Here is a 14853-nt window from a genome sequence, read left to right on the forward strand (position 1 = left end):
GTTTGATGTCTCCATCAGATTGAATTCTCCTCACATTTCTTACTGTCTCCCATTAGTTTAGAATAGCCTCTTTCCTTTTAATTTGCTGCAGATTTTTTATCCTGAAGTGGACTCAGCCAATCAACTTTATCCATGCTTTTTTGGGGAGGGAGAAGATTTCACACTATGTATTAGTTCCACAGTATTTGCACAACCAGTTGTACTGGGGAACCATATTTTTGGGTTTCTGGTTACTCTTTCAGGCAGAGTGTAAGCCATGTGTGGAAACAGTTTCTGCTTAAAGAGCTTGAACCACTAGTTTTCTCTTCCAATGGGAAACACTGTTACTTGACATGGCATAATCCTATTGGCTGTTGGATGTGAGTGGGCAGTTGATAATCCTGCAGATGCAAATGAAGCTTCACCCAACATCCCATGCAAATGAAGTTAAGGCTGCTGGGTGACCACGTGGTGTTATTGATGGGAGTGAAATCAGACCCCTCCCTCTTCAGGATGACGTCACATGGTCATCTTAAAACCTAGTGATAGGCACCCCTTGTGCCCACTCAGAAGGACCAGAACAGGAGGGGAAGGTAAAGGAGGTAACAGGTGAGTCAGGGGGATCCATGGGGGGGTTCAGCCCCCCAACATCTTGCACCTTGTGTACCTAGCCTCTCCCCAAGGAGCTGATGGAGGGAGCCAATGGGGGCCTTGGCCAAACCCTCTCCCTATTGGTCTGCTGCCTGATATGCAAATGAGTAGAACGTCACTTCCTGGGATAAATCGAGCGCCATTTTCTCTTTCTGGTTTGGGCTGGATCAGGGGCCAGCGGAGGCGGATGGATGGGAGCGGGGCCCTGAGGGGGGCCAGGGTGCTGACGATGCTGCTGCTGTTCTGTGACTGAGAGCTGGGCGCAGCGGGTGGCCCCGGGGCCGGGAGGAGGAGCCGGCGCCGGCGAGGCGGGCAGGCGGCGCAGCGCGGCTGGCTTTGTGAGGAGCGGGAGGCGGAGGCGGAGGCGGAGGCTGCCGCGCGGACCCACGCACTGGGGAGGCGGTGGCGAGGAGCGAGCGAGCTCCCCCTACAGCCTGGCCGGGTAGGTACAGGGAGCGCCCGCCCTCAGCGCGGCAGGGCTGGTCCAAGCGCCCGAGACAGACCGTGCGGCGCAGCGACAGTTTCCCCGGGCGGGCTGAGCGTGCTCCGCTCGGGGCACGGGCTGGCCATGCACTCCCAGCTCGGAGCGGCAGGTGCCCAGGAGGCGGCTCGGCCCAGGCAGCCTCGGGCGCCCTGCGTTTCTCTATGGATATACACGCCCACCTCCTGCCCCAGCCCAGAGCATCGTGCCCCAGCGTACATTGTACCTGCTCCATTTACTCGTCACTCCTCCCCCCCATACTTAACGCAGTGAGGAAGAAACCCCGCCCCCCCCGCACAACACCTTCCCCCCTTCTCTCCAGGGGTTGGTGTGTGTCTGCAATGGCCTCAGCTCGCCTGGGGGCACAAAAGGTTTAAGGTCCTTGGGACTTGCAGAGTCGGATACATCCTCCACATGCTAAGTATCTGGTACCCACTGGGAGGCGGGTAGAGGGTGCTTCCTGGGTACCCTGCAGGGAGCAGATACCAGAGAAATTCCGTAGATTCCATTGTGCATTCTTGACCTCCATTTTGAATAAGCAAGAGTCATATTATCATTGGAAGCCGCAGGTCACATGATATTTCTGAGCATGTGTAGTACAAAAGTAGGGAAAAGGTCAGCTGAGGTAAATAACCAAAGTAAGAGAAAGGTCAGGAGTCTGTAATTCTGAGGCAAATAAGGACAGCAAGCATGTGTGGAATATTGATGTGTTTCAGAATGTTTGAATGTTGGTACTGAGCATGTGCAGAAAGTTCTGGAAGGTGAGGTGGAGGGTGCTTCCTAGGTACCCTACCATGCATGGAGTGAGAGTGTTAGAGAGGGCAGTGCTCTTTTTCCTGCTTCTCTCCTGCCTGTCACCCTCCCCCACTTTCCTGCCATGGTATAGTATAGAAAAGTACCTTGGGTGTGTAACTCTAACAAGGTAATAGAAGGGATACACAGTACCTCTAAACGCATGGAGCGTGCAGTACTGAAAAACATTCCTGCAGGTAGTGGCAGGGTTGAGCCTCAACGTACGCTTGTCTCCTGATCTGTTTTTTTTGTTTTGTTTTGTTTTTTGTTTTAAACTCTCAGTAGTTAAAACCCACATCATCCAGAGAAGGAAGAGAGGTTAAAGGGAAGATGAAAGGATTGAGTTAGTTGGCTGCCTTGTTCAGAGTGTACTGCCTCTTGTGCATACTCCATAATGACTGTGAAGTCCTTTGGTCGTCAGACTTCAGGTAACAGATGGGAAGGATGCCATCCTCATTCCAAAACCAAATCTCCTCTTTAACCAGAATACTGAGGGAGTCTAGGCCATGCAGATGTACTTCCTCAACCCTAACCTGTACTTTTGTTCGGGACATCTTTAGAATAGTGGAAGCGAGTAGTCAGAGCCCTTCTGTAAGCCTGATGGTTTCAGATACATTCTAATGATACAGTCTTGTAATGTGAAAATGAGTGGTAGCTAATGTCTAAGTAAATCAGGGTTGTCTTAGGACCTATCTAGGTGGGAAATTGATAAATGAATATTTATTTTACTATAGATATGCCTACCTTTGAGGCTTCTCTACCCAGAGAACTTGACCAGCATTGCTATAGTGGAATAACTGTCACACTAAAGATATTCTAGAATAACTCCCCATGGAGTGTCGATATGGCAAGTTATTCTGGAATAGTTTTAATGGAATAGTTATTCCACTATAGCAATGCTGGTCAAGTTCCCTGTGTAGAGAAGCCCTAAAAGTTTGTTTTAAAAACAGTCTCCTCCTCCTCTCTTATCTGGCTGGATAGCTGCATTTTGAGCTAGGGAGAGACTTCCGTGTTTAGAATATGGCAGGAAACCAAAGTTAGTGTAATGAAACTTGTGTTGTTCTCTTTAGTTTATCATACAGAGAGTAACCTTAAGGGGATATACGCTCCAGAATAACAAAACTATAATTTTAAATAGCAGTTGTTTTGCAGGAAACTTTTAATTTGATTTCCTCTCCATGCTTCAGAACTAAAGGAACAATTTCCAATGAATCAATTTCTTAGGCTGATATGCATTCCAATAAAATGTTCATCACTTACTGTTTGAGAATGTGGTGTAAACTGTCTTAAGTTATGACTAGTTTCCAATAAAACAGCTGTTAGTATTGAAATTGTTTGCTACTTTCTTAGCTAAGGAAAACTGTTTTGCTCACTCAAGGGGTGTGCTTGTAAAATTACAAGTTAACTTATTTTAGTTCTTTTTAAATATTTTTATGTATTGCCTAAGTACTAAATTAATGCTTAATTTGTTTTTTCTTCAGCTGAAAAACATGCAGCTGGATGAAATGAAACTAAAATGTGAACTGAATCTCGTGTAATTTTAAAAAAATTCTTAATACAGTGAAAATATATAAAATCAACTGAAAATTACAAGTACACTTGCATTCTAAAGCAAGATATCAGAAAAATCTTTCCTTTATTTACAGATCAGGATCAAAATGCAAAGTTCTGCATTTTCCTTGTGACAATTGAGTACAACAAATGTGAATGTTTGGCATTGTGATAGCAGTTTCAGGGTAAATGCAAAATCTTGATCTGAAGTCCTCACATGTAAAGAGAATGAGTCCTTCCCCTGATATCTTGCTTTAGAATTCAAGTGTGTGTTAAACTCTGTAGAGTTGACATCTATTCTTTCAGGTTCTATAAATAATGACACCCCCTCCCCAAATTTTTTTATTTTTCCAAAAGTCTGCTAGTTCGCTCTTAGAAAATATAGTTCGTTGAAGAAATCAGCCTTTGCAAACTTCAGTTATAGTTTTTGATTATCTGCTTTTTTGCTTTAAATGTGAAGGGGGAAAAGGGTGAAGGTTATACAGAATATAATTTTCTTTTGCAATTGTCAGCTGCACAATAGGTGTGCTCTATCTTATTTGAGAGTCTGTATATTAGTCTATGTAATCTGGAATGGAATTTTCCATATCTATATCTCCAACAGTTCATGCACACTTTAAAGGTGACCTGCAAAAAGACTTTTTTTTATACAGTTGTACATATGCCCTTTTTTTGCTGTTGCTATTTTCCCCTTCTTCCCTCTTACCTTTAGAAATAAGAGGAATATCACTCTGGTCTGTCCTGATTTTGGTGGAGGACTTGCAGAGAGTCTGTAGATGAATATTGTTATCTTGCATATTAATTGAAAGATTGAGGTGTTGAATTGTTGGAAAAGACTTTCTTTTCTAATATGTATGTTGGAAATTTTAAATGGGTGGGGAATTCTTAAACAAAAAACAAACAAAAAAACCCCACATCATCTTTAACTGTCTGACTAAAATTCCTTCCTCAGTTGCTTAGCTGTGTATACCTTCTAGGCTAGTCAGTACCTGAATTTCCAATGTAAATATCAAGCAGGGGGAAAAAATTTCAGCCTTTCTCTGTACATCAGAAATCAAAAGTGCAATTAGTTTTTCATTCTCAGATCACCTCTGTCTTTCAAGGGGTGAAATTGTTAATTTTTTGCTAATTTTTTGGATGCACAGAAATGGTCTTCAAGCACACTAATTTTGGTTAAATGTTCCTCTGATTCATAATATAATATTTGAACTATGTTGCTTGGAACAGTGTTTCAATAGTAAACATTGTACTGGTAGGAAGAATCTGCAGTCTTGGTGGTGTCTTCTCTTGGTTGAAAAGCAGATCATTTGCATGATTGAATATGGAGAATATTACTATTCATACGCTCTAAAATAGTGGAGAAAACCTCATGCTGTACTCGGGTCCAATACAATACTGTTATGGAAGTTTTACCCAAGTCAGACAATATTTAAAGGAAAAAGGTTAATGGACAAAATACCACTAAGGGCTATATGAATGATTTAAAGACTATTCATGTTTCAGGACTGCAGGATCAGTCAGAAAGATAGCAAGTAATCTCAAAGATAGTGATTTGTTTGGATTTTGCACTTAATTTTCCAAAAGCATTCCATTATTATGTATCTTACTGAATTTTCTTTGTTGACCCAGTGCTGGCTTTGGTTGGCAAGAAACTGTTGGTCGCTAGCAAAAGATTGGCGGTAGTTCAGGATGCAACAAACGGAAAGTTTTGGTTAAAGATTGAAGGCTTAAAAAACCAAAACAACTAATGACATGGAAATAAAAATGGATGGATAATACGCTATTCTAGCTGTGAAATACTGAATATTGTGAACTGAGAAAATGAAACTGAGGACTTGGAAAAACAAGCTCAGAAAGTTGGAATTCCTGACTTATGATAGAAGAAAATGTGTTGTATATTTTAAATGGATTATCGAAGTGTAGTAAATTATAATTTGAACTCTTGCTTCCAAGCATTGTGTTAAGACCAGTGGCATATTTAGTACTTGTGGAATGTACGTCTCTTGGATTGAAGAACTGCATCTTGAAAACTGGAATATATAAAGCCAGTTGTGTTCAAGAATATTGTTTTATCTGGATTAATAATCCTGGTCTTCAGTTTTAGAAGAAATTTGATTTGTTAAAACAGGACTGAAAAGTATGGACATGGGTTATTAGTGCTGTCTTAGTAAGCTGATGGTTCTAGCTTGGTAGATAGCTTGCTTCTTGAGGAAAGTCTCTCTTCATCTAATTGATACGTTGATGCTTCTGAATGAGAAGGAAGATCATCCAAAAATGGTGGAAGAAATATTTCCAGTGGACTAACATATATATGGAACCCATATCTCCTTGTGGCTGAATTGATCATAGTAGCATTTTATCAACTGCATTCTTGTACAGTAGACTATGGAGTCTGGTGCATATAACCTGATACAATAGCTGCATTGGTTGTAAACTAGAACTTTAAAGTGTCCAAATTTCCACTTGATCTTAATTTGGAATAAGGATTTATCTCTTTCCCATGGTATCTGAATGCCTTCCAGAGTTTGTTTTTTAAAAAAAAAAACACACAACAAAAAACCAAGGAGACTAGCATCTGTCATATGGGGCTCCCTTTCTGTGGGGGAAGAGGAGAGGAAAATAGCAGGTGGTTTTGTGTACATAAGTTAAGATGCTTATTTGTTTGGAAGGAATTAAAGGTTGAAGAAGTGTATTTTCCATCTGGACTGGGATGTAGATTGGGTTTGTGGTAGCTCATAGTTTCTGTGGGAGAAAAATCCTGTCTTCTGTAGAGGTAAGCTTTATTCTGGTAAGGGACAGCTCTCTTGTTTTGAGAAATGGAGCTGTTGAGGGCACTTGAGATTCTGAAAGGTGAAGCAGGTTTTTTTTGGGTGATCTGCTCCCAGACTACTTAAGTTTTGGAAATAAAGACTTAGACCTTCACTGGATCCTCACAGAGCTGTGTGTGTAAGCATATCACCCAGTTCTTTGTTCTATAAGTAACGTGTTACTGAGTAGGCATGCTGCTGTATTGTGCACCAGTTTCAGTTTCTCAGGGCTGATGCTTTGAAGCCCAAATAAGTTGCATTGGAATTCAAATAGGAGTTGATGAAGGTGTGTATTATCAAGGCTAGGTCATCAAAGATGGGATGCGGTCTTCTGGCCAGCTGGAGATGGTAGAAAGTGTTTCTCCTGGATGCGGCTGTACAAGAGGCCAGCGTTAATGGGAAGCACAGAAGAAATCCTAAAGTGCATACTTGTCTTGATGATCAGTGGGCATATTTCTTCAAACAGAGGGGCTTGCAGTGGTGGTGGTCTCTAAGAAGTAATTCCCTCTGCCTACAGCAGGACCTCTATTTTGCTGTGATTTAACTTCAGCCAGCTTTTCCTCATCCGTAGGTTTACCTTTGCCTAGCTTGGGTAACTGGGTGATAGTGAGATATAGTCATCCCAAAAATCTGTACAATGTTAGAAATCCACACCGATTTTACCAAGGAAGAAATCTGAATGTACCTCAGCTGAGAAGCACTGCTATAGCCATACCATTATTTACAAATCTGTTTTAAAAACTCAGCTTACGTTTGCGGCTTCAGCTGTCCACCGTGGTTTTGAAGTGGTGGAGTTCTGCAGGTTGGAAAACTGCATTAGTCTTCTATTGCAATGTCTGGTTCCATGTCACTTAAGCAAAGTGGTCTTTGGTAGTAGCAGTTGCAGGAAAGCCTGATTTCATTAACAACTGTACTTAAAATATATCTGAGCAGATACGTGGCAAAAAGTACCCCACTGCGCACACACACAGATTGCGGTTTCCTTGGAGGCAGAAGTAGCATCACATTTTCATTTGCATGTTATATCTCCACTAGGTGAAATAGTGGTGGTTTTCTAAACCTAGTCAGAAGTTAGCATGATTCAGGTATTCAGGCTTCCATGCTGAAGCTCACAATATAGCGACCAAACAGGAACGAAGAATAGAATTTGGCTACTTTTCAGTCAGGGTGGGAGGAATTTGAATTATTTTGAAATCTTGGGGTAACATAAGAACATGCATGTTTGTTTTAGAGTAAGGAAGTGATCTCATAAGATCATATACTAATAGAGAACAGTTCCTTGTTCAAAGCCTTTTGCTTTTCATGCTGGAAAGTAGATTTTTGAGGGAAGCATTCCCCATGATATAAATTATTGCTATAACACTACACGGCATAAGTGTGCATGTACAAATGTTCCATCACATTATTTTTGTCTTTCTCTTTCAGGAAAAGTGCAAAATGTTTCAAATTCCTGTTCAAAATCTTGATAATATCAGGAAGTCTCGAAAAAAGGTGAAGGGCATTCTTGTGGATATTGGGCTTGACAGCTGCAGGGAGTTATTGCAGGTAAAGAATTGAAGTAACGTAACACAAACTGCTGAAACTTGAATTTTAAATTTTTGAAAAGTCTTTCACAGTTTAGTGTATATATACTATTCATCTGTCTTAGAAATTTATAATGTGGGTGGGTCAAGAAAGAACTGCATCCTTACTTGGATGATTGATTGCCTGAGTCTCGCAATCTGTTATAGGCCTGGAATTGGGAGTTTCCTGCAACATAAGTTATTGAAACATCTTGATTTTTAGAAAGGCATGAAATGCAGGGTGCTGCATACTCTTTACTGGTAGTATTGCATCAAATGAAAGCACTGTTACTTAAGGAAATGTTGCTTGTTTACTACATGAGTGCTTTCCTGTATTGGACTCTTAATTTAAAAACAAAAAACAAAAACAAAAAACCCAACAACCAAACCACAAACCATGAACAAATGAAGACGTGAGCAAACTCAAAGGGACTAACTGCTGTGCGTTGGCATATCAAGAAGAAATCTCTAAAGGATGTACAAACTGTCAACATTTATAAACCAAGCAAAGAGAGACCGTAATCTTTTATAGGTTTTAGAAACTTGACTCAAGATCACTTTGTGGGGGGAAAAAAGTCAAACTGTTGTGTGGCAATTCAGTATTGCATCTCCACAAATTTAAGCAGTCCATCATCAAGTGCACTGAGGCTATGAAGACAAATGTGACATCGTTTTGTTGAGCAGAGACTGTCATTTTCTGAGGAATACTTAAACGCAACAAGCAAAGAGAATCTGCACGAACAGATTAGAGAACTTAATATCAAAAAGCTGCAAGTGCAATCACTTTTCAAGAACTAAATAAACTACTAAACGGTAGCCTTGACTTGACCAGTTGTTAAAAATGATCTTTCATTGCCTTTTCAGTATATTTGCCTTGACTTTGTCACCAGATGAGAACTTAACGTTAGGTCTATAGGTGTGACCTGCTCATAGGATAAAGGACTAAAGCATCATTTTGTGGGAAATCTTGCTGTGTTTTTACAGTGACTGCTATTTGAAATTGGTCGTTTAAGACTTGCACACAAAATAAATGTGCTTTGGATCACTATGCATTGCTAATCCTGAAACAGTGTTGACATTTGGTTATTCTAGTTAAATCTTTGTCTGAGGGACTTTAGCATTTGAATAAACTTGACAAAAGAGAACACTTTTATGTATTTGTCCAGTATTTTGCATATTCCCTCTATTCTGATTGAAAATACTATATTTTAATCAGAATATTTCTCATTCCTAAATTCTTATACCTAGATCCTTTGAAGTCCAAATCTTGGTTTGATATCAATTTCTTACTATGGAAATTATTTTAAAATCAACTTTTGATTGCGCTATAGAATAAATTGAGAGAGGATTAATGACTAAGACCCTCTTCAAAGCATAAAAAGGTTTCTGGCAAGCATGGTAATCATGGCGGGAAGATATGGTGAGTGTGAGTAGAAAAAGGGTGCAGCAAATTGAGTTATCGGATATAAAATCCTTGTCAATTCAGTTACTGATGTTTGGCTTTCTAGATAAGCTACAGCTATTTCTGTTGAGTATGGGAGGACTTCATCAACTGCGATGATGGTTTTTAGACTTCTTGGGTTCAGTATTCTTCCATTGCAGCATAGTGTGACTTTCAGTAATCACTAAACCATTTTGACCAGTGGTGATATTTAATAGGTAAGAAGTAGCTTAGTTTCTCCATATCTAGATGAAATTTTGGACACCCACTCCTCTTGGGGAGGAAGGAAAATCCAGTAACCATAATCATTACCATGATAATGTTATAGAACTAACCTACTATGCTGAGGTAACTATGAAACAGGTCTCCTAAAAAGGAAGTTTCTAGTAAGATATAATCATTAGCATTTGTCTCTGGAGGCAGAGTATGTCTGAAGGTTGGTCTTTCTTTGTAACCAGGAGAACAAAAGGGCCTGTTTGTTGGCTAACAGCTTTTACTCTCTCTCCTTTGGGAGGAAGACATGGGCCTTCTGTCCCAGATTCATGGTTGGATCTGCTGCACAACTGTATCAGGGTGGATTTAAAAAACAACAACACTTATTAAAAAAAATTACTTAAAATTCACCATGAAATTATGACAATATATGCTAAGACCTAAACTTAATATGTATTCTTTTTAATTTAAATGATTTTATTAGAGTAAACAATACCTATTTGCTTCCAAAGTTTTTTAAAGGAAATGAAACCACTAAGCAGGGGGAAGTCCCTGGCTAAGCACATGGAACCAGAGCTTATAGAAGTGCTAAACCGGCTTTTTGACAGCAGTAGCCTCTTCTGTAGGGTGCTGAGAATATTTTTTTCCTTTCACTTTATTCAACTGTTCACTTCAATGGCTAGTTCATCCAAAGTTGAGGAACCAACTAGGAGTAGAAAAAGCAGGGAAGCTGGCTTACTTCAAATCTATTGGGGGGGGAACTACATGTGAGAGGATGAGATCTACTAGTTCTAAAATCTTGAAGGACATAGTGACCAGAAACAATCTGTTCAATTTATTAACTACAGATAATACTTCCTTTACTTAATAAATTGATTAGTTCTAAGAGCAAAACATGTTTTTGATATTTTTTTTCCCCTTCTGTATCCATACTAAAGGTGGTTTTATGTAATTAACTGGAATTCATTTAAAAAGACTTTTTTCACGCAAATAGAACTTGCCACAGATCATAAGTTTAAAAAAAAAAAAAACCTAGTGAATGAGAAATGCATCATTCACCATTTTTCTAACATAATAAATTAATATGAAAATCTGAATAAATGAATGTTAAGAGAGATAATTGCTTAAATAAATGTGTATATAGATGTACTGTAGCCTCCTAGTTAGCAGGAAGTAGTACCAAATTTGGTATCATAGCTATATTTAGTTTGGTAACCATTAAAATGGTAAGTTGAATCAATGAGAATCAGATTTGCTTTAGGAAAGTAACTTTAATAATACCAGTGCAAAATAAGATTAAAATCAATTAGTTAAATCATTTCCTGCTTTTAATCACTTTGATTTAAATCAGTCTACCCTGAACAATACTACGTTAAGTGCACCTATAATGTGATGTCCTAGATGTATTGTCAACTTATTCTAACTCTTCTCCAACAGGTTAGGATCTGCAGTAAGTATTAAAAGTTAAAGCAGAAGTCAACATTCAAGATTTTTGAGCCTAAGTCCCTTCTGGTAATTGCTTTGTATAAGTGAGGGAGTGTTTTTCATTCATGAGGTACATCAGTGTAGAAAGTAAATACTGTAAAAAGTTGCACAAATTCAAGGACAACTTGACATTCCTTGGATCCTTTTATAACTGATTACACCAGGCTATGTAGATTCCACAAATACAAGTGCTGAGTTAGCAAAATGTTAGGTCAGTATGTGTCTGACAAGCTTTTCCACTTTCTTATCCATTTAACTTTTGGGAGAAAAAATTGGGGGGCTATAGGATTTCTCATGCTAAGTTTTTTTTATCTTAAGATGCTGTCTGCAGGGATCGTGGGCGTTGATGGGAAGCTGTTGACGAAGTTTAAGTATCAGCTTTAGAATTTCTACAGGGATTGGTGGGGAGGGGCAGGAGCTGTTTTAGAATCTTTTCCATTTATTGCTCGGAGAAATTTTGCAGCTTTCCCAAGTGAGGGGGAGGATTCTTTGCTTGTCTCTTCTAGGTTGTGGGAGACATCTCTGGGTTTGAATTGCTCTTTTTGAATTCTTGTGATTTATTTTCACTATTTCTGGATTTCTTATTTTGATGCTCTGTTTTAGTTTTTCCTTTTTGAGACCTGGCTAATGAGACAGATCTTTGCACAAGAAACTCTTACTGGTGTGAGTTTGAGGATATAATTCTAAAGCTGCCTTTTGGCCTTCCTTTAACTTATAGGGCAATTGGGGTAGCTGGAGGCCTGCAAAACAGACCACTTGAGCCCCCTTTTTATCTTTCTGTGTTTTTGTCCATGTTGGAAAGCTTCAGCTGTAAACTCTTTACTCTAGAAGAACCACTTTAGTAGCAGCTGCTTGAAATTAAGGCAGACCAAAAATTTAGGGATGGGCTCTTTTGACATTACAGAAGGGGAGAAGTATGCAGAAAAAAAATTTCTGTGGCCATAGGCTTTCTGTCTAATTGAACGTCAAAGCAGAAGACACTAGTCTGAAGTGGATGCTCTGCAAAGCAGAACACGGGTTTGTTTTTAAAGGCATAATAGCTCAGTGGTTTGAGCATTGGCCTGCTAAACCCAGGGTTGTGCGTTCAATCCTTGAGGGGGCCATTTAGGGGTCTGGGGCAAAAATTGGGGATTGGTCCTGCTTTGAGCAGGGGGTTGGATTAGATGACCTCCTGAGGTCCCTTCCAACCCTGATATTCTATGATTCTGTGAATAATAGTTCTCTTTTTTATTTTTTTTAACTTTTAATATGCTCTTTCATAAGGTAAATATTTAATGCCCTGGGCTTAAGCACAAATTTCTAAAACTTATTCTGGTACTAGTTTCTGGTATTCTTTGAATGTCAAACTGGCATGTGGGATTGGTGGATAACTTCCACTGTGCCAAAGTCTAGTGGTATTTTAAGTATAGTTGCCATATGGCAGAAGCTGCAAAAGAAGGATTGGTGTGCAGAGGTTTGGGTAGAAGATGGAGATGGGTGGTGAGGGGAAAGGAACCGAGCTGAACCTTTGGATGTAGAGAACAAGAGACAAATATTAAATTTTGAGGATGGGGTGAACTAGTTTTGGGGTGGAGGATTCCAAGAGAACCAATGCCAAACACCTATTTAAATGAGGTAGGTTGTTCTTAATCTCAGCTACAATACTCTTTCATCCTGCTGGCGACTTATGTTCCTTGCAGGCACAATAATACATGTTCTCACAACTTGAAGGACATATAGTGCTTTATTTCAGGAAACTAGTTCCCGAATGCATGATCTTTGCAGATAAAGTGATAAAGATGCTTTGCTGAAGAGTAAAAAGACTGAGTTCCCTTTGCAAAATGACTTCTGGAGCGGAGGAGATGGAAGTGAGGTCATGGAAAAGGAGGGGAGTGGAGGCAAATGCTGAAGTGATGTGGATTAAAGGAAAAAGGGAGTTTGTTCCTTAAAAGATTCCTGAACTTGGATAGAAGCAAATGGAATAAAGAGTAGCCCCAAATCATTCTGAACACTTAAGATTCTCTTTTTTTAAATATTTTGTTTATATTAAATAACTTGAGGTGGTAGTTCGATTAAAAATAACCTAATAAGGAGTTAGTAAGGTCATTTTGAAACATTGGACCCTAATTTTTCTGAACTTGAAGTTGAAGTGCACAATATTGAGTTTTGGCAACCTAGATTTTTTTCAATCAGTTTATTATAATTTGAATTTTTCCATGTGTTTTTTAAATACATATTTTGTACATGCAATCTGTTTTGTAAATTTTTTTTGTGTGTGTGTATATATATATATATATATATATATATATATATATATATATTTTCCCTCTCTTTTAGAATCTTAAAGGTTATGATCCAGGAGAAAAATATTTTTGCAACACTTCATGGAGTGATGTGTCTCCTTGGGAGTCTGTGGGCAAAAGGAAGGTATGTATGCTTGCATCAGGTGGTCTGGGCAATTAAATTGAATGTTGTTGCAAAGGATGGGATTCAGATAAAATCCTAATGAGAGTGTAATACTCTTACATAGGATGAAAGGAGGTGATTTCCTGGCTTCAAGGATTCCTCTTCTCCATAATAATGAAAATCTACAGAATTTCTGCAGAAAAGCCTCTTTAAGGGAAGCTGTAAGTTTGTAAGGACCAGGTTCTGAGTGTCCCTACACTGATACACAAAGTGGGGGCAATACAGGAGCCTGACCCACCTATGTTTCACTCCCTGTGTTACCCAGATACAAAGTCTGGTACTGGCTAATGACATTAGCCACCACAAAAGGGTAGGGAGGAGGCAGAGTCCTGACCACACTGTATCCTCCTTAGGGGTATAATAATAGGGCAGCTCTGTCTGGAGTGCCCTCCTGCATCAGGCCACAGCATGCCAGATGTAACTGAGGTTGGTGCCTTCCTTCAGAGTCCCCAGTATCTCTACATAAGCTTTCTTGTCTCATGACTACCCCTCCTTGGAGCTTATGTTTATTACAACAACGTGGCCAAATAGTCCATAACAGGAATCCTGAAATCTAGTCCATTTATCACCCCTGTGCATGTAGTCCTTAAAATCCCATGCCACCTGATCAGTCAACGTAGCACATACCACAGTCTGATGTCTTCTACCACACCTGGTCTCTTCCTCAGTCCTCTCCTAGGTATTGCTTCAGCATCCTTCATGACTCTTCAGCCCCCTCTGGCCTTCAGGCGTTAGCTCTCTGGCTCTGAGAGCCAACAGGCATCTCCTTTCCTGTTCTCGGCTTTCAACCCTCTCCAGCCTACTCTGGTTTAGGAAGGTCAGCAGACTAGCCCCTTCTCTGGCTTCCTAGCCTTCAGCCCTTTTCAGCTTCCCAACGCTTGGCTCAGGAATGTTAGCAAGCTAGCCTTTCCATTGGCTTCCAGATAATTCCTCCCTCTTTTCAGGGAGGGCTGTTTCCTGGAGATTTCCTTCCATCTCATGGTCTCTGGTAGGGGAAAGCTGCCAGTCTTCTGACTCCTAGGCATCTCTCATCTGTCCCTTTTCCTGACTAATTCTCTTGACTCCCAGGTGTCCTCTTAAGCCCCGTTTAGGTCAGCTGATGAGTCAAGGTGCACTGGCCCATCTCCCTCTTTAAAGGGCCGGTGTCCCCTGTGACAGATACCAGAGGCCACAGTCCCCCCTGCATGCCAGGGAGCTCTAGATGTGCCTCCTTAATACTTCCTCCTCTTCTGCCTTTAAAGACAGGTCAGTTGAGCTCTTTATTGCTTGTGTAAACAGAATAGTGTGATGTAACAAGAACACAGAAGGTTATGGAGGTTGTAAAGCAATCGAAAACATGAATGGATAGATGTGGGCAACTGAGGGAGAAGCTGAGAGAATTGTGTGTGGAATGGGCTGCAGTGAAAAGCACACTGTGAAATAGCCCCCACCCTTCGTGTCTAGTTA

At 40.1% G+C, this 14853-nt stretch overlaps 1 protein-coding gene across 3 annotated transcripts in view; it reads left to right on the forward strand.

The window, feature by feature from the left end:
* The first annotated feature begins 489 nt into the window (after positions 1–489).
* The window catches only part of ADNP2 (ADNP homeobox 2), a 30022-nt gene continuing 15658 nt past the window's right edge, over positions 490–14853 (forward strand). Inside the window, exons 1-4 of one of the 3 annotated variants that reach the window (XM_074944755.1) lie at positions 946–1072; positions 2186–2331; positions 7687–7806; positions 13279–13368. In XM_074944755.1, coding sequence (XP_074800856.1) covers positions 7699–7806; positions 13279–13368 — 198 coding nt within the window. In that variant the 5' untranslated portion in view covers positions 946–1072; positions 2186–2331; positions 7687–7698. Of the gene's footprint in view, positions 589–945; positions 1073–2185; positions 2332–7686; positions 7807–13278; positions 13369–14853 lie in introns of those variants that run through there. The other 2 variants (XM_074944757.1, XM_074944756.1) reach the window with 2 other exon arrangements.

This window comes from Natator depressus, chromosome 2 (assembly GCF_965152275.1).
Source record: "Natator depressus isolate rNatDep1 chromosome 2, rNatDep2.hap1, whole genome shotgun sequence".
In the NCBI taxonomy this organism is placed as follows: Eukaryota; Metazoa; Chordata; order Testudines; family Cheloniidae; genus Natator; species Natator depressus.